This window comes from Erigeron canadensis, chromosome 1 (genome assembly GCF_010389155.1).
Source record: "Erigeron canadensis isolate Cc75 chromosome 1, C_canadensis_v1, whole genome shotgun sequence".
Taxonomy (NCBI): Eukaryota; Viridiplantae; Streptophyta; class Magnoliopsida; order Asterales; family Asteraceae; genus Erigeron; species Erigeron canadensis.
Window position 1 is genome coordinate 50,770,546 of NC_057761.1, and position 26,206 is coordinate 50,796,751.

The following is a 26,206-nucleotide window of genomic DNA, read 5'->3' on the forward strand; positions in this document are numbered from 1 at the left end:
GATTAAACAGGAGTTAGTTACTTACATAGTTACATGGGCTTTTCATCATCAAAAAGAGAACATTGTGTAAGATGCATGTAGGACGACGAAAAAGAATGAAATCTTATTAAGGTTTTCGGTAGTTCACAATTAAGATGGTGAAACAGAAAACAAAACAATACAAAATTAACAAAAATTGATGAGATCTTAGATTTTGAAACAATGTACAACATTTTTCTTCATCCTTTCCTTCCCACTCTCACCAAGTATACAAAACAATGGTTAAAATGACGACTCTAACCCCATCTCAAGATAGCAGAACCCCATGTAAGACCAGCACCAAATCCAGCAGCCGCTATGGTTTGACCTTGTTTCACTTTCCCACTTCTAACTGCTTCGTCTAGTGCCAACGGTATAGAAGCTGCACTTGTGTTACCATAATTTGCTAGATTTGATATGACTCTATCCTTTGGGACTTCTAGCCTTGTTGCTACTCCATCAATGATCCTCTGGTTTGCCTACACGTAAAATGCATGCTGAATGAAAAGGCAAGTTTAATAAATCTTGTTCCAATTATTACATTGGAAATACCCGTCAGCAAGAGGTTGCCATTTCTATACGATTACTTATAGGTCGATTTGAGTTGAGTTATGTTGTAACATGTCAAATTAATGAAGTTAGCTTTTACAATAACTATTACAAGAGTAATAATTTAAATCTTTGTTCGAAGATGGAAAAAAGAGAGATGCACACCAATGTCCCTGTATCCAACCCACATGTTTTGATTACCTGATGAAGCAGCAGCCAGTCAATATCTAAACGAGTAAGACCAGCGTTTGCTAGTGATGCCTCGATGGTCTGTGGCACAATGCCAACAGCAAACCGAAAGACTTCTGTTCCATTCATTTTTATACATGAAAAAGATGAGCGATTTGGAGGGAACCCACGGGCTGAACCATTTGTACCCAAATCATGATCTGTCTCGCTTTCCTTCATCGCAGCATTCAGGTGTCTGTGGGGAAGGAATACTAAAAGGTTCACATTTTGATAACATTTACTCCGTACAATGAACAGAAACAATTTTAATCAAAAACTTATCATACCTGTTGCCCTCGCCATCACTGTGCATGTCAAAACCAAATAAACCGTCCTCTTCAACATCACATGCCTGCAGAAAATGCAAGAAGTTATTCAACATTTCAACCACAAAGATGCCATATATACATGATAACTAAAGTAATTCCGTATTGGTGTCTTTTAAGATCATATAGAAAAAACCCACAAATACATTTCACCATCTGCTAACACCTTTCTGTACAGTATTAAATGTGTGGACGATAATATGATGACAAAAGACAATATCTTTAAGACACCAATCTAAATCTCTGTCATTCCCCCTTTCAACAAACCAAAACTTCACTGTAAAATACTCTAACATGCCCATTGGTAAGTAAAAGGGTCTAAATTGCCACCTATACTCCTGAATGAGATTATGACCCAAGACACTAGAGTCATGTGCTTGGAATATGTATGATACTATGATAATTGGCTCTGTCTGTATTCAATATTCATGTTTTCCATCAGTTGATCGTTAGTGCGTCCCATATTTTTGCAATACAGTAAGAGGCCCAGATAAAACAATATAAACAGCAAAGCGAAAACAAAAGGATACGCCGGATATCTTATACACCCTTTAATAGATACAAACTATGGATCCAAAGCAAAGAGCTTACATGTGACATCTGATACACCCTTTAATAGATACAAATAGGAAACCCTATGGATCCAAAGCAAAGAGCTTACATGTGACGAACATATACACACACAAAAAAAAGAGTGGTTTTGAAATGAAAAATTCACCAATAACATCACATATACCTGAACCAAAACAGCCCCAGCAGCATCACCAAATAGAATGCATGTCCCTCTATCAGTCCAATCAATATAACGAGACAGTGAATCCGCTCCAATCACAAGAACATTTTTAAAGCCACCTCCTGGAGAGCAAGTCAGTGTGTTATAAAAAACAAAAGTTACACTTCAAGTAATATAATAAAAGTCGATAGCACAAAGAAGAAAAAAACGAAACTTTTTACCTCGAATATAACATGAAGCTGAAACTAGGCCTAATATGAAGCCGCTACAAGCGGCTGTAATGTCAAATGCAAGCGGGTTCCCTTTACATCCAAGTGCTTTTTGAATCTAACATATGAGAGAATAAAGAATCATCAGTAAAAAAGGTTTATAAGATATTTATGAAACACATTCAAGAATGAAAGTTTATAACATTAGTTACACGAAAACAAGATTAATCCACGTCATCAGGTTTAACCTGGGGAGCACCGCCAAATAGATCTTCTGGGGTTGACGTACACAACAAGATAAGATCCACGTCATCAGGTTCCACTTCTGCCATTTCAAGTGCTTTTCGAGCTGCATCTGCAGCCAGGCCTGTCAGGCTTTCATCACCTGTGTTTGTTTAGAGCCATATTATGGTCAATTTATGCATGAAATCAGAAATATGAGAATGGAAAAACAATACTAACCAGAAAGAATTCGTCGATTACGAATTCCAGTTCGAGCAGATATCCATTCGTCATTAGTATCAACAATTTTAGCAAGATCATCATTAGAAATCTGAAGTTTAGGTACAGCCGATCCACATCCCACTAGTTTACACCCTTTGCTTACAAGTCTGTATTTTTTTTATTTATCAGAACTCTAAACTTAAAACCTCCTAACTTACAATTCTTCAGAATACATATGCAACTACAAATATGGCTAAAAAAACAAAAACTTTACTGTTAAAGTCTCATATATACAACTAGAGGACCAGTAACAAGCAATTAGTGCACAAAAACTTTCAACAATTTTAACATACACATGAGATCACATCTTGTACTTTTTGTTCCATAATTATTACGAATTGACATGGTACATTCCACATATCTGCAACCATCAGTTCTCTTTATTACTTCAAATCTAACAATAAAAACGATAACCAAGGTAACAAAACCAACTTCATTTTATCATAATGTTTAGAAAATTTGCAGATTTCCAATGTAAAGATGCTCAAACAAAGGCCAAAGCTAATCAAGCTAACCCTGAACACATATTTTAATTTAAAGTTACAAAGCTCTACTTTACAATACAGAACATGAAGTAGATACAGATTTGGGTAGCTAAATTTTAGTCCTTTTTTTCCATAAAAACTCAAAAAATGATAGATTTTTCAGACAATCTTGAACTCATCAAAACAAAATAAATTAACCATATAAAAAAGATAGAAAATTTGAAGCAAAAAACTAGTCTTTTTTAACTAAATATTCAAATTTTATATATTTTTTCTGATGAAAAGATCAAGAAAATTATATAAATAAGCTAAACGAATTAACCACAATAATATATATATATATATATATTTCTTAAATGCAACCCCAATAATATATGTATCAATGTTGCAATGATCAAACAGCCCTTTATATACATACATATTTTTCAGCTAAAAATGACTACTTTTTGACTTAAAAAGTCAAAATAATCACACAAAATTATTACAATAATGCTAATTAACAAAACCCCACAAAAAAAAAACTCACCTGGGTATGCGAGATTCAGAAGGAGAGAGATTTTCAACACCTTGAAAAGAACTTGAACAGCGAATAACTAAACCATTTTTCAAATTATTATTGTTATGACCACCTATAGATACAGATTTATGTATTCTGATACTTGGTGTCAAAAACCCAGATGCATTTGCCATTTGTTTATAAAAATTAAAATACAAAGTCAAGATAAAATAATGAGAAAATGGTTGGTTTTAATTTATAAATGAGAGCTGAAAACTGAAAGAATCATAGAGAAGAACGATGTATGTATAGATTTGTATTTGTATGTATATCTTCGGAGCGGTCGAAGCAGAGACAACTGCAACAACAAAAAAAGAGGTTGAGGAAATATCGAGGTGAATAAACAAGTGTTATAAAATATGGATTTATTATGTTTTTATCAAAATCCATTGTTCTTTTTCTTACGACACTTTTATATTTATTGATTTTTAATGTTATTTGTTTTGTATAACTTTGGACATAACAAAACAAGCTAATTACGGAGTAGTTCTTTTTGTGGGAAATATTGCTTAAGATAAAAAGTCGAGGATCTTTGCAAGTTAACTAGATTTATGCCCACGCAATGCGGTATCGGTAGGGTTGTGATGGCTAAGGTGGTGGTGGTGACGATAGTGGGGCGGGAGTGGTGACGGTGATGGGGGCGACAATGTTGAGGTATCTATATTGTAAATTATTTCACTAAAGGTATTATAAGTATATTAGATAGAGATGTTTAAATTATTAATAATGGAGAATGGTATTTTTGGTTTTTCAAAGGCAAAAAGTTTAAGGAAAAAAATGGGTGATTTGTTTATTAGATAGTATAGATATAAATATATAACTTAGACATATCAAATTGTGATGTTTGTGAGTGTAAATACATGTAAGGCCGGTGTTATTTTGTTTTATATATACAATGCTATAATCGGAATCAGCTTATAATCAAATTTTCATCATAAATTATGTTAGTTAAATTATGTTAGTGTTGAAAGACTTGTTTTAAGAGTACAAATTCGAAGATTTGAATGGATTTCTTGTAGGATTGAGATTCAAAAAATCGAACTGAATATATGGTTCTTGGACCTAAGGTCTTGTTTGCTAAGCCTTAAGAACGAATGATACGTGACACTTTAGCTATGATTATGTTTTCACCTTCTATTTTTCATGATCTTGGGTTGGTAATGGTTGAGCTCATCGTACAAACAACTCGTAGTCTAGATGAAATTCTCTTTTACTTATAATTTATCCTACGGTCTAAATATTGTATGACCGTTATATTATTACATTATCATCATCATCATTACTATTATTACTATTATTATTATCAGTATTATTATTATAGGACAAGCACGAAAGCCTTATGATTAACACGTTTCATGCTAAAAAACTTAATTAATTGGTCATGCATTAGTGTACCACAAGTTTGGTGGTTATGACTAGGAATTGGTCATTGTCATATGCCAATGTTGTGAAACATACCAAATAGTCTAGTGGTAAGAAGGTTTGTTTCATTACAAAAGGTCTCATGTTCAAGTTTTATCATAAGCATATTTTAAAAGAAACACATGTATTTAGCTTCTATCTATGATGGACTTGAGTGAGTTTTTTTCTCAAGATATTTAGATGATAAACGTTTCTTATTAAGAGGTTTAGATTAAGGATATATTTTGCGAGAGATATTCTAGTGTGGAATCGATAAAAACAACATATGTTAAATTTTCTTATATATGACCTTAATCCATACCCTAAAAAAATTAGGTCAATATTGTGGGTCTTTGTTTTTCTTTTGAAGTTTTCTTTTGGTTATATTGCTGTTATGTTTATTGATTGTCTTGTGAGCCAAAAAAGACATTCCCTTTTTTTTCATCTATTTTAACTTTGTAGTTATAAATTAGTTTTACTAAATGGATCAATTTGGGCTGGTCTTAATATATAAACCAAAAGCCAAGCTAAATGGAGGTCCAAATATAGCCTCATTTATTATTGAGACGTAATAATTTGGTCCCATAGGAATAGGATGCAGTTGCAAATTTAGTATATGTTGAATTGAACTTGCTATGACTAATTGCCAATGCTAAAATCCTATTAATAGCCATCATATCCTTTTATGGTCATAGTGGTTGGTTTTAAATACAAGTCCAACTAAAACGTTATTCTCGACTATCACGAAATATTAGATATAAGCACTGTCAACTGATTTATAAGTAACTGCTTCATTAAAATATTTATAAATGACAATTGACAGCCGAAATAATATACAAGCAACCCTTAATTGTTAGTTCCAGTGTTAAATCGAAGAGAAGCTTTCAAATATAATTTATATGTGAATTCGTGACTATTTGAATTAACTTAGGCTATAAGTTTTTCCTTCGAAATCTTTTATATACATCTGTGTTAAATCAAAGAGCAAGCTTTTATGTGGAATATATCATTGTAATGATATGAGATGTGTAATGAATATAGCTGTTGAATGATGATAGACAATTGAAGATAGTCTTAGAGGGATAGGTTGCAATTCAGAAATGAAAAGGTTCCAAGAGACGATAAAAGATAGCTTCAAATTGATCACAATTTATACAGAGGACTAAGCCTCTATTTCTATACAATGTTATTATTATTAAATGCATTCGAAACATCTACTGATGTGTACTACACACTAGTGTGGTCCGAGGGCTTATATTCTTATTATCATACTTACATAATGATACAAATGACCAAAACACTTACATTGTTACAATGAGTAATATATGATCTACACCGTATCTTCTAATTGATCATCCAATCATATTATACAATCTCGTTGCTTTTTACTATTTGCCCCTCTTCATACACCCACCGAACAAACAATCAACTTCCAGTTGTCGATTAATTACCCAATGTGAAGACCTTTATTATGAATTCCAGAAAATGGTAAAATGACCACATCTCAATTGGATAAAAGAAATATTGTAGTTTAAGTAAACAATGCGGGTAAATGTGGTTTATATGAAAAAGGTTTCATGCGAGGGTGTGAAGTAAGTAAAATATATATATATATATATATATACTAGGTCTTTTACCCGCACGATGTGCGCGTGATAAAAAAGTTGAAAAAAAAAGTAAAGATTGTAAATATTTTTAATATTAAAAACCCGTATAAAACATAAAAAGAAAATGGTTTCTCACCCATCGAATAAGAAAATTACTTGGAATAAGAAAAAAGATAAAAACACAAATTATAGGTTTTCAAAAAAAGTTATATGTTTTTGATAAATAAATACTTTCCAAATTTAAAAATATATGTTAAGTTTATACCTGTTTTAGTTTTGGTATAGGATTTGATTATGTTTTTTTTTTAATGTATGTGCTTTAATTTTGATATGGGATTTGATTTTGTTATTTTTTCTTATAATTATGTGTATATAAAGTTTTTATTTAGTTTAATGTACTTGTAGGGAATCCTACGTATATCCAAAGTTAAACTATTATATTTTTAATTTTGTATTTGTATATTAGTCTTTATTTTAATATTTAAATTCTTTTTTGACATATATAAATAAGATAAATATTGTAAAAAATTACGGAGATGACACATATGATATAATCCTAGGTGGCAATGTTTTAAAATAGGTTTAATTTTGAAGAGGGCTTTAAAATGCTAGGATTCTTACTCTTTTAATATAGATATATATATAGGTTTTAGGTAAAATAAAACAAGTATTAAAGTAAAATAAATAAAACAATAGATTTTTCTTCACTAACAATCATTGTGCATCATTAAAATCATCGTGTATCAATATATATATGTGAATCTCCGTGCATCAATTTTATCATGATCTAAGGGTCAAGATCTTATCTTATTTGTTTTACTTTAATAATTGTTTTACAATAACTAACCCCTATATATCTATATAAATATTAAAACAGTAGGAATCCTAGCCTTTTAAGTCATCCTCCCTAAATCAAAGCTATGCTTAAATGTTGCCACATAAGATTTATCCTATGTGGCATCTCCATGTTTTTTTTAAATTATCAATCTATTTTATAGAAAATATAGTATAAATTATAATATAAAAACTATAAAATTGGATATATCGTATATGAAAAACAATATATTTATGGGATTGATCAACATTAATTTGGCAAGAATATTACAAATCCACAAATTCTTACATACCCTTTATTATTGTTGTTGTTGTTATTATTATTATTATTATTTATTTTTATTTTTATTTTAATAAAATCGTCACTTTATACGTATGATTACAAATTCTGTATTACTAAATCCTTATATTTGTTAGAATTGTACGTATGATTACAAATTCATTTGTTATTGATTCCATTTGTATGTATTTAGGATGAATGGTAATATAATCTAACCACATTAGTAATTCTATAAAAAGGGTTTTTTTTTAAGCTTTATTTTGTGTATGTATATAATTGCTATTTAACAAATAGTTAAACATTCATCAAGCTCTATGTAGTCAAAAGATTCAATCATCATGATGTGGAAATAATATACTCTATATGAACTAATAGACAATAATAGATGTATCAAAATAGGTTGGTTCAGAGTCCAAACATCTTCACCTAATTCTTGATCATATACTCTATGAACTCCAATAAATCAAATTCGCGTGTTTCAACTTTACATGTAGGTCTACACTACACTTCATTGTTTTGTTTTGTTGACCTAATTGTATGTTGCAGGTATTTGACCAACTATAACAATTCTTTAAAGTATAGCCAAAGTCCTCAATGTCAAATTTCAACCTGAATTTAGGTCTATTTGTATGTTAAAACATTATGCATGAAGTTTACATTACATAATTTATCATCCAAAGATTAGAGGTCACTATATTTTTCATGTTTCATAATATAGTTTATTATTGTACTGCTTTAAAAAAAATCCGCACATCGTGCGGGTAAAAGACCTAGTATATATATATTTATATAAATATTAAAACAATAGGAATCCTAGTCTTTTAAAGCTTTCTTCAATTTAAACCTATTTTTAAAAATTGCCACATAAGTCTTCATCCTATGTGGCTTCTTTATATTTTTTTCACAATATAATAAATCCACTAAATTTTATTATATAAACATAATATTAGATTAAATAGAAATAAAATCTATATATACACAATATTTAAAAGAAAAACAAAAGTAAAAAATCAAATCCTATGTCATAGTAGAAACTGTATGAACTTAAATTTTATTTTTATAATTGGAAAATATTTTATACTATTGGTTTTTAAAATGTTCATATCTTATTCTACTATCATATTGTAATTTTTTTTATCCTTTTTTTGGTGGTGATTTTACGTTTTATAAAAACTATTTCAAGACACTTGCATCAATTACATGTTAGTTTAACCTAATTTGAATCATAGGTTTGTTCTTAATTAATTGTAATTACCATTGCATCAATTACCTTTATATCAACTACTTTCAAATAAAAAAACACATTATATCAAATATAAAAGAAAAAGGGCGTGTTTGTTTTTTTAGCCGTTAAGTGACTGAATAGATAAATAATGTTTGTATGGATTAAGTCATTACAGTTATTTTTTGTTTATTAAGTCACGAAAACAAACACTTTTGATGACTTAATGGAATAAGTATTTTTGATTAAGTCATGACTTATTTTATTAAGTCACAAACAAACACCACTTAAGTTTCATGAAACTATATTATTTGAATGAGTGTGATGAAATTCTAATAGATTACATATCATTTTGAAAAAATAACAGATGGTTATGATTTTACATTACATTTACATTTTAACTTAATTTTATGTTTATTAGTATTGCATGAAGTATAATATGTGATATTTAATATGAATATTTTATAATGTTTTTTTTGTAAATGCAAAGATTTTCATAAACAATAAGAGTTATATTTTGGTATATATACATGCTTAAATAATTTATAATTGTTAAAAGTTATTATAAATATTCATATAACTAAAACAACCTTTTTAAATATCCGCACATCGTGTGGGTAAAAAACCTAGTATATATCTATATATGTATATATAACGACTTTTACCGTTCACTTAACTATAGGTTAGAAATTTTATATGCAAGGTACGTAAAAATCACAATGTGATTGGTCTACTGCGTTGTCATTTGGTGTTGGTTGGATCATAACATTTATTGGTTTAAACTATGAACTAAAATATGAATTTTGTTAATGAAAGTCTAATAGTCATCACTAACACGTTATTACTATATGCATTAAAAATTTATAGAAAAATATCCGTACTGCACACTTTACCAAAGCTTAGGTACTGTCACTTTAAAAAAGTTAAAAATTAAACCTTTGAATTTGATAAACATACATAGCCCTTTAAATTTACATAATTCATTTATTTTACCTAATATAGATACTGCATGTTTTACCTAACATTTCCCCAAAATTGATACCTAATATATAATGAAAAATGAATAGTTTGAGATTGTCATTAATAAAACACAAAATACATAAACATTGTCTTAATAATACGGAGTATTAATTAAATTTATTTTGTTGATTAGGTGAAAGGGTGTAGGAAAAGAAGATCGGGATTCGAATCCAAGTGTCAGCAATGCAAGGTTTTTTCAAAGGAAATCGAAGGGTAGCTCTAGTGAACAACTTAACAAATCAATATAGTTAAATTTTTATATTGGAAAGATAAGTATGGTGATCATGAAGATTTTATGAGTTTCAAGCAACCAGAATCATGTGATTGATGTGTTCACTAAACTTATTAGCTTAATTTCCGTCAAATTTGTGCTTCTCTTGAAATGGTTAGTAGAAGCACTTTGTTATGTTTTGAATTTAATGTTCACCAAATTGTTAGACTAGTCACACAATCACACATGACGGATTCGATATGATCAATTTAACGACAAATTTATAAAATTTAGTAGCTCATAAAAATAATAACGATTTAGATAACCAAAATAACTAAAGAAGGTTCGATGGGTTTAGGATATAGAATGGGAGTTTAAGAATCTCGGCCCATGTACTTTTAATCATTGTGTTACATAAGACCAAATCAATAGAATCCATAAGTAACGGCTTAAGACAACTATATTCATCAGTCAAGGTTTTACTTTTTCCAGTATCTATGTATCGGTTTTCCGGTTAGAATGTTGAGTTTCATATATAACCTAATTTCGTATGATATGGTAAAAGTCAAAAGTTTACAAATTACAATGAAATGTGATATAAATAAATTGGGCTTTGTCAATTTGTGGGCACAACTCAACTAATCGAAACTACAAAATTTAATGAGAAACTGGGCTAGCTAGTAATGGCACAAAAGAACTCGGAATAATAGCACCACTAAAAGATTTTACACTTAGCCATCACCACTTTGGTGGGGTGATAAAAACTTTGTTCTCTTGAGAAAAAGACCAAGGTTTAAACCTTGACAATGGTGTTTTTTTATGTATTTAAATCGGGTAGTAGTACTTTAAAAATTTGTTGTTCAAAAAAAAAAAAAAAGATTTTACACTTCGTATCTATTTTAAGTATTTACCAATAAACTAAAACAAGATTGAGGTGTTTTTAAAACGACACGTGACTTAATCCTTGATCGACATGTGTCATTTTAATTTATTTATTTTATTAAAATAAATTAGCTTTTGTAATTGTATAAAGATTCAATTTTCTTATTAGATTTTTAATTAAACTCTAACTCTTGGCTAATCTATATATATATATATATCTATAAACCCTTATAAAGAGTATTGGGTTTAAGACATTCAGCACTTTTTTCATGCCCATAATACCCCTGCTTAAAAATACAACCTACCTGCCTATAATCATAACACACACAAAACAAACATACACGCCCTTCATCACATCTCCCTCCACCTTCACCCACCGACCTTCAATCTCTACCGCCCCTATCAACATCATTACCGCCTTTCACTACCATCACCAATCACGACTGCCGCCACACAGTCACACAAATCAAACCTCTCCCCCTATTCGATTCGCCGGCGCCACCACCAGGAAATAAAATGTAATTTATTGTTAAAAAGATCTTCATTTACATAAACCTGCCATCGTCATGTTCCTCCGGCCCATTTGCCGCCGCCACTTCTCAACCATATACTCAACGCCACAACCGCCACTACACCATTACTTTGATTCAAGAGATTAAAATTCTTAATCCTTATGTAGGGACGATCATGAACATAATTTATGTTTGATGCAGGGGATTAAAATTGTTATGTAGGTACGATCATGATTCGCTGGCGCGGCCCCCTATTGGATTATATGGATTGATATGAAGGTACAATTCGAATAATGAACCTTAATTAATAATTTTATGGTTTTGTTTTTGTTTCCCATAAAAATGCTTATATATGATTTTGTCTTTGACTTTATGAATCCGCTTAAACCTAATACTATAGAGATTGTGTTAATTGATGAAAAGGTTTGACTAACGTTGTATTTTTCTGATGTACATTAGATTTATTTTATATAGCCTCTGTTACATATGTATAGAAGACCATGTTGATCGGTTTTTATCTATTTTGGAAGGTTTAACTTTAACGTATCAGATTTAACGTCGACAAAATCCCGTTCCTTTTTGCTCATATACAATGAAGGTTGAACTTCCAGATTGATAATTTGCTTTCCCAATATGGAATTATGATTTTCTTCGGATTTTGTTTTCTCTTAATTTTGGAGTTTCAAAGGGATAAGTGATAGTAGTAGTAGGTCGTCTTTGTATATGTCCAAGTGGAAATTATATCTATGCCTTCCATTGAGGTACTCACCATTCTACAAGTTGTTCTTTTTCAATGCACGTTTTTTTCTTTAAAATGCTCAATGTCAACTTAAGCTGGAAAATGGAGAGGTTGGTATGGGATGGGTGTGTTTTCAGCGTTTAATCTGTGGGTCTTTTGCTAATCCTCTTACTCATATATGGCTTTATTGATGATTGTTTGTTTGCGATACAATATTATAGTGATTTCTCTATAAAAAAGCACATAAAGCCAACCATTTAAAGTGGGGTTTTAGTGGTTTGCTTGAAGACCAGAACCATCTGTTTGGATTAAGGTAATTCAGCATGTCGACATTCTTTGCTCATGTTGTTTCAAATTCTAAATATACTATGGTTATATAAGGTGCTGAGATTATTGATTCTGTTAATTGTGTGTCCCGGGATGGTTCATGTGGGTAACATCACTTTCGTCGGCTAGGAGCCAAAGAGACTCAAATTTGAACTTTTCCTCTATACTAATCAGTTATATGTGTTATCTTTGATATATTCTTGGCTATGCATGTTGGCGATAAGTTGTTTAGTGTCATAGACGCTTGCTTATCTCTCTAAAATCTTTATGTTTGATTGGTTTTGCATATTCTTTCAGTCATGAATTACTATTGAAATGCTCCGAACAAAATGCTTTGCTTCTGGACCGTAGAACATGCTTCAAGGTATTTATAGCTTTCAATAGAGGTAACGAGTTAAAAAAATTTTAACCAATGTGTTACAATATTATTTATCAATTACATTGAGTGTGAATTAGCTGGATACTTCATACATATGGGTTACAATTTGAGTATGATGTGGCAGACTTCACCTCATGTTGGGCGGAAGCATCATGTAAAATTTCCATTCTTTGGTACGTAACATTCTAAAATATTTTACTTGAGATTCTATTACTGCACAATATTAAAATTGTGTTGTTTGTGTAAAGTTAACATAGATTATAATCTTCAACTATGTACGATATAGCTTGGAGTCTGCTCTCTCTGCTCTTTTTTCGGTAATGATTTTTGGTCAAAAGAGAATTTAATGATTCTATCTTTCATTGTTTCAGCTCCTTATATTTTTGGACAATCTTGATAAGGTCAGGTTAGGCAATGTCAAATCTTGCATTTCCAAACTGTAGGTCAATGTCCAAGGGCGATCCACATCCAACTCGACTCAACCCAAGATGGGTGGACAATTCTTGGCTATCCGTCAAAGAAAGAAATCTTCCAAAAAAGGCTATACAACTTCACCAGGATACTATATGTCACATCTATGAGTGTACATGGAAGGTTCAAGACCAAGAACCTGAATCCAGGTTGCTAAGAAGCAAAAGTTAAGATTTTCCACACTTGATTACTACTTACCTGAACATATGGTTTCGACGTGATTTAGTTATCGAGAAGGTTAATGATGAAGAGCAAAAACAGGAGAATGTTTTCCTCAGAGAAACAATACTCATACGATTGTCTGTATTGTATTGTTTTGGTATTTGTAATTGGTGAAAGGTATTATGGTAACCATTTTCTCCTAATAGTCATTTTCCTCTATACCACTATCGGTGATAAATGGTGATTGTTGGTTTGTGATGAACAACTTGGGTAAGCGATAAAAAATCATATATGGATACACAGCCTTTCAACTGTTTTTATTCTGTTAATTGGTTCTATACCTATAATGATTTTAGTGGTGCAATATTTGTAGAGTTTTTAGTTTGACATCCACCGAATGTTTTCATGATCTATTTTAATGTTTTAGAAATTTGGGCATCCAATGTGAGGGTTAGTTCTAGCGCAATTTGTTATTCTTACAATGATTTTTGGAATTTGATTGTCTATAATAATTTTGTTTTCACCTTATTATTAATTTTATTTTATTTTTTATTTATATTTAGAATGCTAACCACGGTTAGATCCCTCATCGATGCATCTCATGAAAGTAACCTAGAGAGCTTGTATTACCGTTACGACATCTCAAGCCTTATGAACTGTTTCCGCTGCAACGCCCGGGCACCATGCTAGTATCTATCTATCTATATATATATACAACAGGATTGAGTTATTATTTGGTCGACACATGGTGTATTACTTAAACGACAAGTGTCCTTTTTAATATCCTTAATTAAATCGAATTAAAATTCCTAATTAATTTCTACTTACCATCTAATATAGAACTTATTTATATGTTTTTTTTTTATTTCCTAAATTTAATACAACTTCTCTATTTTACTTAAGTGTACGCCTACCTCCCTAATATGTATATAACGATTGTTTACTTCGATAGATCGTAGTTATTATCCGATTAAATTTTATTTTTCATATATTGTCGCTATTATCCTTTGAATACAAAACTTGATTGTATTAATTATTCCAGTCTTTTGGCTTATATTAATTACTTGTTGTTTTTTTATTATTTATTTTGTAATAAAGTTTTGTTTGTTCTATGTGTATGGTATGTTTTATGTGAACATATATTGCGATCTTAATTTTTTCCCATCCAAAGTTTAATCTCATATCTCCATGTTTGTTTCTATATTATAACTTTTGATATTGATATCCATCAATAAAATAAAACAGGATTGAGATATTCTTGAAACGACATGTGGCGTAATCCTTGATCGACACGTGTCATTTTAACTTATTTATTTTATTAAATTAACTTTTTTAACACTAGATTTAATTTCCTCATTAGATTTATAATTAAACTCTAACTCTTGTTTTATTAATACAACAGACATTATAACCTTATTTGATTAATCGTTTTCTCATTAATAAATTTTCTTTTTTTTTTTATCAATTTTTCAACTCTTATTACTTATATTACTTACAATAAGTTATTAACAAAAAGACTTCAAATATTTGAGTTTATGATCCGAAATTACAAGGTTATTTGTCGTCATCTACTATACTTACAAGTTCCGATTTTGATATGGTTCTAAAAATTTAAGGTAAATCCAAAACTCTAACTAAACATATATTATATTTATTATAATTTAGCTTCGATCATCGATTTACTTTAACCACAATTTATTACATACTCACGAATTATGTATGAGGCATATTCGAATTTTTTATGATACAATTTATATAGCTACCGTACATCGTACGGGTATTAGGACTAGTAAATACTAAATACATAACACATTATAACCTAATTTGATCGATCGTTTTCTCATTAATAAAATTGTCTCTTTTTCTTTCTCAAATCTTCAACTCCTATTACTTATAATAATAAGTTATTAACATGAAGACTACAATAATTTGAGTTTACGATATGACTCACGAGATTACTTGTCATCATCCACTATTCTTACAAGTTCCGATTTTGATGTGATTGTAAAAATTTAAGGTAATTCAAAACTTTAACTAAACATATATTATATTTATCATTACTCATTGCCTTTCCTAATTAACCTAGCTTCGATTATTGATTACTTTAACCACAATTTGTTTCATACCCATGAATCATGTATAAAGCATATTTGAATTTCTTTATGATACAATCTATATAGTTACCGTACATCGTACGGATATTAGGACTAGTGTGTATATATATATATAATTGCGGAGTGGCAAAAACTATTTTAAGTATATTAGTAACGATCAAAGTATAATCTCTTTTGGGACGATAATAATTTCATATTAACTCAAAAAAAAAAAAAAAAAAAAAAACATGTTTGAATCAAACATTCTGTTATCTTTCACTTTTATTCATTTACTTGTTTGTTTAAACCATACCACAAAAAACACAAACCAAAATAAACAAAAAGTCCGAATCAAAACCGTATGCACGAAATATCTTGTTAAACAAGACATTGTTGCCTCACAAAACAACATTGTTGTAGAGAGTGGCAAACATGTACGATGAACCAAAATAGATAAAACTATCAATAATTTCTAAACATTATGTTACTTTACTCTCTGCAGATGTCGATCATTAGAAAAGGCCCATCTGACTTGCTAGAAAAATCGAGTGCTAATATACTTACATACAAAAAGGTTGTCAAACTATAACCAACGGAAACATACTTTATACTTCCATAGGACTAGTTGCTCTAATTTTCTTGTCAACTCACGTTCACTACTTCGATCATTAGAGATTATATTAGCGTCTTAGGGAATATAGCAAACCTAGTCACACGAGTTATATGATCGTTTTGAATTATAGTGTAACGTCAATCTACATTTCCTCTCCCATGTACCTACCTCTGCTGGAATATAATTGGGTATAGTTGTTCTTTTCCTTTGTTTGGAACTATGATCATATTGTTCTCATTCGGAAGTATATGAAATTACACAGATAATCACTACTTACAAAACTTCCTATAGTTTTGTTCCTGGAATGAACGGCCAAGTCTAGTCATGTAAAAATCACATACCATAAAGTCAAATTTTCAAGTCTGGTTTCTTTTTTATTCTGTCTGTATATATGATGCCTGACTTGTTTATCATCCAAACGGGTCCATAACTAGTCCATAAGTCATTTAGGTTGTGGTTTGTGGTCAGTTATCAGTTTGTGAAACCATATATTTTGCACCAGGTTTGCAAGGAATCACACAATCTTTCCCTTGCATTTTGCAAAGAGACTGTTTTAGTGACCAGGCTTGTCTGCAATCAATCTTTTCTAATCATCAATAAACATTGAACGAAACACCTCAAACACATAATCATCGTTAATGTTAGAATTTCAGGACAACAGAAACTAAAAAACCTAGGATAATAATCAAGAAGAAAAACTAGAAATCCAATAACTACCACAAGAATCAATCTTCATCTGCTTCTACTTCATAACTATCTCTTTTTCTTCGGACTAACATACTGAACTTTTGACCGTTTGTTTTTCACAGGTGTAAACCAATTTTCCCCTTTGCCTGATTTTGCTTTATTCAGCCGTTTGTATTCTCTTGACCTTATCGCGCCGTCCAAAATCTTAATATCTTCCCAAATTTCATCTTTTGAGAGTGATGACAATGTGGGAAGTATTTCTTTCTGAAAATCTTTCATTCTCCTTCCTCTTCTCAACTTGATACCATTTACCTTTTGACCCATTTCGTATATTTCAAACGCTTTTGATGTTGCAGAATCCTCATCTATGCTGCTGTCTCCTTGCTTCAGCACAAGTGACTCGTAAGAATCTATAGAAGATGTTCGTTTGATTGGTTTTTTCTTGTTCTCTTTGACCGTTTCAGTGTCATTTGACCCTGATTTGGTTTCAGAAACTTGATTGCTAGTTGAAGTTAGCTGTTGCGAGATAGAGACGAGTGAGAGTGCTGCATCTTGTATTATATAATCACAATCTTCCTTTTCTTCGATAAGTTCTTTTTCTTCAGTAAGATCAGATGACGACTCGGGAAGGGACTCGAGATCTATGGTGTAGGTCTTAGTTTGACTATCTTTTGTACTAGTTTGACCTTTTGGTTCCTTTGACTTAGGAATCTGAGAAGTGGTTATTTGACTGCAAGATTCACCATCTTTCGGTTGTTTTGATATAGGAGTTTGAGTAGTGGGAATTTGACTGCAAGATTCACCATCTTTCGGTTGTTTTGATATAGGAGTTTGAGTAGTGGGAATTTGACTGCAGGATTCAGCATCTTTCGGTCGTTTTGATGTAGGAGTTTGAGTAGTGGTAATTTGACTGCAAGATTCGTCACATGAGCCATCAGAAGAAGGATAAGGTCCTAATGGTTCGTTTGAGTGAAAAGAAGATTCATCAGGTTGCTCTTTGTTGAGATCAAAATCCATTAATACTGTCCGTTTGTCATCATGTCGACTGTTGGATTCTGCAAGATAAAGATATGATCAAAAAAGGGCATTGTTCGAAAGGGAGTAAAGTTTGACTCTTAGCTTGTAAAAACTCAAAACTGGCATATAAGTTCGTGTTTGACTTTTGAAGTCAATGGACCGTATTCTGAGATGATAAAATAAACAAAAGGTCAAAACTGTTTTAAACAAGATTAGATAGCATCGTAAAAAGAATATGGTGACATTACAGCTAGTAATAATACCGTGTTGATTATTATCCGAGTATCTGACTTTGACAAGTATCATGTTTGACGTTGAAGGGTAAAGAGGAAGAAAAAAACAAAAAGGTATAGATTTTCATACCTGAATGGAAGAAGTTGCATTCCTCTTGCATGTCACCATTCATCTTCAAATGACCTGTATAATTTCTACTAATATTAGTGGTCTGCTAACTATTCCAGAAAAGTCAGTGTTTGACTTTTAAAAGTCAACTTCACAACTTTGAAGACCGATAGCAAAGTTAAACCATCTAAATGACTACCACCTTAAACTCGTAACAAATACTACACCCAGAAAGTAATGTGGTGCCATAACTAAAATCATTATGACTTTATGTCCACATTGATTCCAAGTATCGTACAGTTACCTTTTGCAAATAAGAAATAATAAAATTAAGGGTATAGGCTGACAAACCTTGATGCAAATTTGGAGAATTTTTCACAATCTCATTTGATCCCGATCCAGTAGAATCCTCTAGATCAATTATAATTGGTGACGATGGATACACCACCTTGTTCTTCCATGATTTTTCAGAAATTTTACTTCTTTTATTGATACTCCCTCCGATACTCAAAGAAAGATCAACCTCCTCATGATCCAGATCATCAACATTACAGGAGTTACCAATTGCAAGTCTAAGATCAAGAGATCTTTGCTGATATCTTGAGCAGACGTCTTGATTTTTTTGTAGAAAAGACTCGTGTAATATGGATCGTGTGGATTCCACCTGAAGATCATATAACTAAACATTCAAGGTTCATGTGGAGCCCATTTCAAGAATTGCCAAAAATGGATATTGTCTTAAGATTATTACGAACTTCACATATCTAGGGGCGCTTAAATGTGCGTTTTAAAACAACGATGTTGCTATTAACTGTAAGTAAGATGGTATTTAAGTAATTCTAATATTCCCTGATATAGTTCATTAAGAACTTTTTCAGAAAAATGTCATCTAATAATTAGTACTACTTATTTTCCATATAAAGTAAAACTGAGAGTTACTTAAGACTTATAATGTTCCCTTAAATAATCAGATTTGTTAAGGTTGGTATGAAACACATTTCCCCAAAATGCTAATTATTTGACCCCAAAATGAGATAATCATAATCAGAATCACTTTTCCCAATCAGCAAACTGATAGTTAGCTCTTCAAGTGACGATAATAAGATAACAAGTTTCATATTGCACATCCAAACACACCCTAAAGAATGAAGCTCAAGACAAATTAAAACGCGATAAACTACTTGCATAACACATCTAGTCCTTATTAATGTTATCTAAAAGAAAATTTAGTGACATTTACCCGATGTCTTTCTGTAAAATTTCTTTTCATGGGAAAAAGTTCACGCCTTGTATACCTCGAATCACTCTTCATCATCGACTTCTGTACTTCATACAACCGATGAAGCTCGTGCACCTTCACATTATACAATCAATTCAATACTTACCACAAAAAAGCCAAATACTTTGCTGCATAAATGCATTGAAAATATCACATACCTGGTTCTTGAATATGATCTTGTGTTCGAACATGGTCTGTTTCATAGATACTTTCCAAAACCGGTATTCTAGTTTCGTACCCTTTTTATAGATTCTTCAAGAGGGTATTTTCTGGAATGAAATATGTCAAGAAAACCTTTCATCAAAAACAAGAAACTTGTCACTTTATATTATTATAAAAGCTAAAAAGCATATAAACTAATAGCACAAAATGGATAAACCACATGCTCATACTTTATGGTCATGGTTTTAGTATGAAAGTATTGACATTGGACTTTTCTGGTAAACAAACAATATATATGTAGATAATATATACATATAATACACATACACATACAAATTACAAAGAATGTTCAAAGGAAGAAATTGATAATAATAATAATAATACTCCGTAATAAATATATATGAAAATAGTGAAACTCGTCAATGGGCATCAAAGTACAAATTTTTAAGATAAATGTACAACTAATGCAAAAAGTTACCTAATTATCAATCTCTCACAATATACCCATGTTTGGTACACAACTATCTTCTCAACAACAACAACAACAACAACAACAAAACACACCATTTTTGTTTCTTGATATTTTTAGCATTCCAAGATCTTATTTTTCTTGAAAGAAAAAATCATTAAAAATCTCATCTTTATGCATCAAAAGTAAAAAAGATCAAATTTTGCATACAACCCTTTTCATATATCATGATATTATATATAAATATATCATTATATACAACATGTAAACGGTAAAAAGAAGAAGAAAAAAAGTACCAGAGGTAGCGGCGCATGTTAGCAACAAGTGAGATGGGACATGAAAGTTGATAAAACAGGTATGGAGGTGTGTTTGTTGAGTGATCCGAAAAAGGATTAAAATTAATGCACCACCAGTTGCCCTCTCTCTCTCTAGATATATATCTCTAGAGAGAGAGTAATATATATCTGTGTGTCTGTTTATGAGAGATAGATATATGTATGTATAATTATATTGATATAGAAATAGAGCTATAAAAGAGGAGGTGATATATTGTTAATGTTGGAGCTATAAAATAGGAGGTGATATATTGTTGATGTTGTGGTAGTGGCTAATTTACGCGGTAGGTGCGTATGTGCGTAACGGACGAGATCTTGTGTTAAAAACTGTATAGTGGTATTGTATATATACACGTACTATTGATTATTGATATTTAATGTAATGTGATGATTTAGAAGTATAAACTTCATAAATAAAATATGATTAGTCAACTTAATTATTAATATGTAGAATATTTTTAAAGAGAGATTCTCTCAAATTACCTTAATAATCTTACCTTTAAATGAAAATCAAAGGTAAAGATTTAAATATCATCTTTAAATTTTGGCCTCTAATTTTCATTTAAAGATCAAGATTATCCTCATGTTAAGGTTATTTGAAGGAATCCCTTGTCTCAAAAGGGTCAAGATTTCCCAAGTTAGCGAAATAACTTGAAGAAATCTTCTTCATATTTTTCTTTATCCTTTTTTTCTTCAATTTTATCAGTATTTTTTTAATTTGAATGTATTTATGTTTATCAATTTTAGTCATATAAAACTTTGAAGTTAACCATTTATGCTCTTTAAAGCTAAAAGAATACAATAAAAGGTGGGACAAATTATTTTTAAAAATAACTGGTTTTTACCTATAATTTTACTGCTATTAAGGGATATTAAAAATGTAACAATATTTGATTCGATATCTCTATCTGGGAAGTGTATATTATTTTTCGAGAGAAAAAAAGAAAATGTGTCCGTAATATATTCTGGTTTATGAAAGAAGGGCAGGGACGAGTCAGACCTGTTGGACGGTTACCCTGCAAAAGTACCAAATAGAGGGCTTTATATTTCAATATCTAACCCTATTTTTTACATTCTTTGCTCAACTAAACCTTGGGCTGTAAATAGACTAGTATTTTGATTGTAGTAAAGTATATTGAACTTGAATTGTTAAAAGCGTGTAGTAAACTTCAATTTTATGTATTATATGTAATAAATATTTAAATCCCGAATATTGAATGTATCCGAGTATATATAATAACCGTATAAGTTGGTACGTTGTCATTTTGTAAGTTTTTAATTGTTTGGATACAAGTTCGGATACATATAATAACTGATATTTTCAAAGTTCACTACATATAATGCACAAGAGTAAAGATTCGATATATACTATGGTCAATCATGAAAAGTTTTTTACATCCTTAAATACTAAACCCTTCTACTAGTAACATATTTATGTATATATATATGATTATATATCGGGGTTCACTATAAAATTTTAAATTGAATACTTATGTTTTTTTATTTTACACTTTTAGTGTGGTATAAATACACTAAATTAAAAAACTAAATACCCAACTATTAAAAGCGAAAGGATGAAGAAGAAAAAAAGGCAGATACTTTGAGCCTTTTAAAAAAGTGAGATTGGCTTATTTGCTTGTCAAGGGTGAAAACGTTATTCTATTGGATAGCATATTTGAGTAAAAGGCCGCCGGCAAGCATGGCAGTACTAATTAAAGTTCTATAATATTATCATACTCGAGTTAAATAGTTAATTTATAGCTTAAGCCAATAAATGAACACATAAAACATATATTGTTTCTTAACTAAAGAAGTTTTTAGCTCAAACGTATGAAGTTTTACCAATTCAAAGTATTTAATAAGAGGAGCTTTCTTTAACTCAGATATGTATAAGGTTTTAATTAAAGTTATGGTCTAACTATATTTCCTTGAACATTGTTAACAGAAGGTATTTGATTATGAAACCTTTTATAAAGATGTCCACAATGTCCTCGTTATTATTGAAATGGCTTATCTTAATTACCGAAGAGAAAAGTTGTATTTGGTAAACATAACTATATATATAGGCATTAACATCAAACTCAACCTATCGTAATCATCGCGTGACTAAACAAACAAAGAAATTGTATTTGGCTTCTAAAGTGTATCTTTTCGCCTTTTCGGCCCCTTTGTGTTTTCATATTTGATTTTACTTAGTCGTAATTTACCAAAGATTTAACACAGAATTAAACTTCATTATATCTTCTAACATTCATACTTTGTGTTTGTGACATTCACAAAACATAAAAATCATGAGCCATCTTAATTAGCAGTCCCAACGAATTAGTTACACATATCATCATCATGAATTAAACTTTTCAATTCTATGTATGTTTACTAACTAGTGATCTCCGTTCTATATATCTGTTCATTCAACTATATACAAGGTTACCCTCCATAGATCCAGAAATATCAATAAATCATTAAAAAAAAGAAAAGAAAACAAAATTCGGAGTTCCATAGATAGTTTAGAGGATTAGAATATGAATGGGGAATATTTGTGGGCTTCCGTAAAGTAATTAAATCCCGTAAAACTTAACTAATTGTTAAATTTCTGCAATAATCGCTTATTACTTGAGCACATTCGTGTTCATCTAAACGTATATCAAGGAGCTAGGTTGAGCTAGGTTTGTTTCGAATTGTAACATAATCAGACAAAAATCTAATAAGTGTTTGGTGGCAGTTGCTATATTATTAATAGGAAGTGATATTCGTACCATTTCTTTTAATAGATGTACCATAACTGTGCATTTTTAACTTATACATTTAGCAATACGGTTTGTACATTGAGGTACATCTATAAAAATTAATGGTACAAATATTATTTCCCATTATTAATATACTAAATATATTGATGTTAATATATTATAAGAATAAATACATACCCCATTAACAATTTAACATATGATGGAAAAGCATAGGTGGGGTACCTTGGTGTGGAGGTTGACGTACGTAGCGAGATCGGCAATGGTGGGTAAGTGGGGTACGTGTGGCCGTGTTTAATTTGGTTTTGAGAAGTTACATCATACCCTTAATTGATCGAAGTTAATTATTAGTTTTTATAAGTAAACAAAGCTTGCATTATATACTTTAACTTCGTTTTTTATATTCACTACACCGACTTTTCGATAAAGGATATAATTAAACCTAACAGTATTAGAAGGACTACTGTTCTTATTTAAAAAAACTTTATCCATTATCCTTATAAATACATGTTTAATATAATTTTAATATGCACAATATTTCTGTTACCATTTAAAAGTTAACTAAAGCAGCATGGTTGGATCAGTGGTAAACACTCTTGTCTCTGGAGACAGAGGTCATGGGTTTGATCCTCATCTCATGCAAAAGTTGGATGGCCTTTTCTACCATTTAGGTATAAACTGGAAGCAGTCTCTCTACTTAGGTAGAGGTAAGGTCTGCCTACATCTTAACCTCCCTCATACACTATCGAGGTATTGGGGCTCAAAACCCGCGAAAGACGGCACTGAGCAGTTACTTACTTTTTTTTTTATTTAAAAGTTAACTAATTTAGTTATAAACTTTACCGTTAAAATTTGTTTATAGTATTATATTTATTAATATCAATTTATACTTTAAATATTTTTTCTATATAACTTAAAGAGAATATGAAAAATCATATATGACATATTTATTAAAATGACAAATAAGATTTTTGATTAGTTGTAATTTTTATAAATATTTTTTTATTTTTTGCATGTCATGTAGATAATTAATTCTCAAAATAAATTGTTAGTAATTTTTCAATTTATTTAACCTCTTAATATTTGATATGTATCTTTTATTTAAATGTGGATAATTTAGGACTAATAAGGCTTAAGTTGTGAATGTCAACTAAGTTTTCTGTCTATTTGTCAATACTCAGTGGCGAATCTAGTTTGCAAGCTCATGGGGTCCTTGAAATCCTGAAGTGATAACTTGGTTGACATTTGACAAAACTAAAAGAAACTGGTCAGGTCGGGTCATAAGATAACAAAACCTATTTGATGAGATTTCGAGAAAAGACTTCTATAAATTAACAATACCTTTTAAAACGATTATTTTCAATAATTAAACAAACATTCTTAAAGTTATTATACATTTCACACTCAATGTCATTTAAGTTGTTGAATATATTTGTATATTATTTTGATTAAAAATTAAGATATCTAAATATAAGACTATTAAAGAAAAATAATAAAGCCATGTGGTATTTTGTTAAGATACATCAATCGATCTTACAAAATATGCCATTAAAAGGTCAAAACAACATGTACACTAAAGGTTAATAAAAGACAACTTTATATTAGTGTATTAATCTCTATACATATAGAGTCATTAAAAGTAAAAGTAGAAACTCAATTTTGTACAAGTTATAACTATGAGGGTTAAAATAAAAATGTAAGCATATGGTCTTCTTTTTTGATAGAAAACCTGCAACAAATTTCTTAAAAGGGTTCCAAACACAATTTTCATGGGGTTCAAATACAATTTATTTAAAGTCTTCTAAATAAATTTAGTTCCTAAAGGTGGTCCATTAAACCCTTAATACTAAGGTAGATACGCCACTGTCAATACTTCTTCTTTTTAATATCTTGCGATATTAAGAAAAATACTTACTCAAATATATTATTTAAGTATTATATAATGAATAAAACTTTCAAATTTGAAACTTAGTTGCGTATTTATTTTAGTAATTATTTAGTGTAATAATTACATACAAATTAATTTTAGCACTGAATTAAATATGATATAGTGTTTTTATTTTTATTTTTCTTGAATTTAATAGTTTTTTTTTGAAAGGTGAATATCGCTTGAAATTTCGTGTCATGATTCGACAGCGAGAAGTCTAACATACGTTGTCTTAACCGGGTCTGCGCTAGATAGCTCTTTAGAAGTAGAATTGTCTGTTCAATTATCCAATGAGGAAAACCCCCTACTAATCTGCCCGAAAGCATGACAATTAATAGGGGTAAAACTTGTTCCCTTAAACCAAAGTATACCAAAAAAATAATAAAAAAAAAAAATCAAGACCACATAAAAAGACTACCTATATATCTCAAAGTTGGTGGAATGGGGATTCAAACTTGGGATCTATAGGTCACAAAAAGAACTCTAAACCACACTCCGTTAAATTTCAAAATATCATTATATCTTTAGTTATCAATTAAAAATCCAATTTCTTGCTCGATTTAAATAAATTATTTATTTTTTTGAAAAGTAGTCTTTTTGGCCGATGTTTTATACATTAAAATTGAACTCATGTGGATGTTTTACTTATTTATATTTATACATTTATTTTTTGATTTTATTTATTGTTACAAGTTTGTATAATTTAGATAATATTATAAAATAAAAATTCATTGATTAATATTAAAATGTACTCATTTATGATATACCTACTTTTAATAAATAAATATGTACTTGAATAAATTGTTGATATATATATAGTTTTATCTACCAATAAAACATGATTAAAATGTTTTTGAAACAACACGTGTCATTTTAATTTATT

The 26,206-nt window shown here is 30.1% G+C and overlaps 2 protein-coding genes across 3 annotated transcripts; both read right to left on the reverse strand.

Annotated features, from left to right (window-relative positions):
- Nucleotides 1-78: 78 nt before the first annotated feature.
- On the reverse strand, nt 79-3,893 carry LOC122604161 (3-oxoacyl-[acyl-carrier-protein] synthase 3 A, chloroplastic-like). Its single transcript, XM_043777061.1, has 8 exons — nt 3,579-3,893; nt 2,526-2,674; nt 2,312-2,448; nt 2,076-2,181; nt 1,858-1,976; nt 1,083-1,147; nt 769-991; nt 79-497 (listed from the first exon to the last, which is right to left on the reverse strand). Exons 1-8 carry the CDS (start codon nt 3,740-3,742, stop codon nt 276-278), a joined length of 1,185 nt encoding a protein of 394 aa, XP_043632996.1. The 5' UTR covers nt 3,743-3,893; the 3' UTR covers nt 79-275.
- Nucleotides 3,894-16,949: 13,056 nt separating this feature from the next.
- Nucleotides 16,950-20,863, reverse strand: LOC122607760. 2 transcript variants are annotated; one of them, XM_043780804.1, is made up of 6 exons: nt 20,614-20,863; nt 19,845-19,955; nt 19,648-19,761; nt 18,759-19,071; nt 18,429-18,482; nt 16,950-18,103 (listed from the first exon to the last, which is right to left on the reverse strand). In XM_043780804.1, the coding sequence occupies exons 2-6, from the start codon at nt 19,887-19,889 to the stop codon at nt 17,115-17,117; spliced, it is 1,515 nt and encodes a 504-aa protein (XP_043636739.1). In that variant the 5' UTR covers nt 19,890-19,955; nt 20,614-20,863; the 3' UTR covers nt 16,950-17,114. The 2 variants fall into 2 exon arrangements, with proteins under 2 accessions (XP_043636739.1, XP_043636731.1); XM_043780796.1 differs by having other exon boundaries at nt 19,845-19,980.
- Between the last annotated feature and the right edge of the window lie 5,343 nt (nt 20,864-26,206).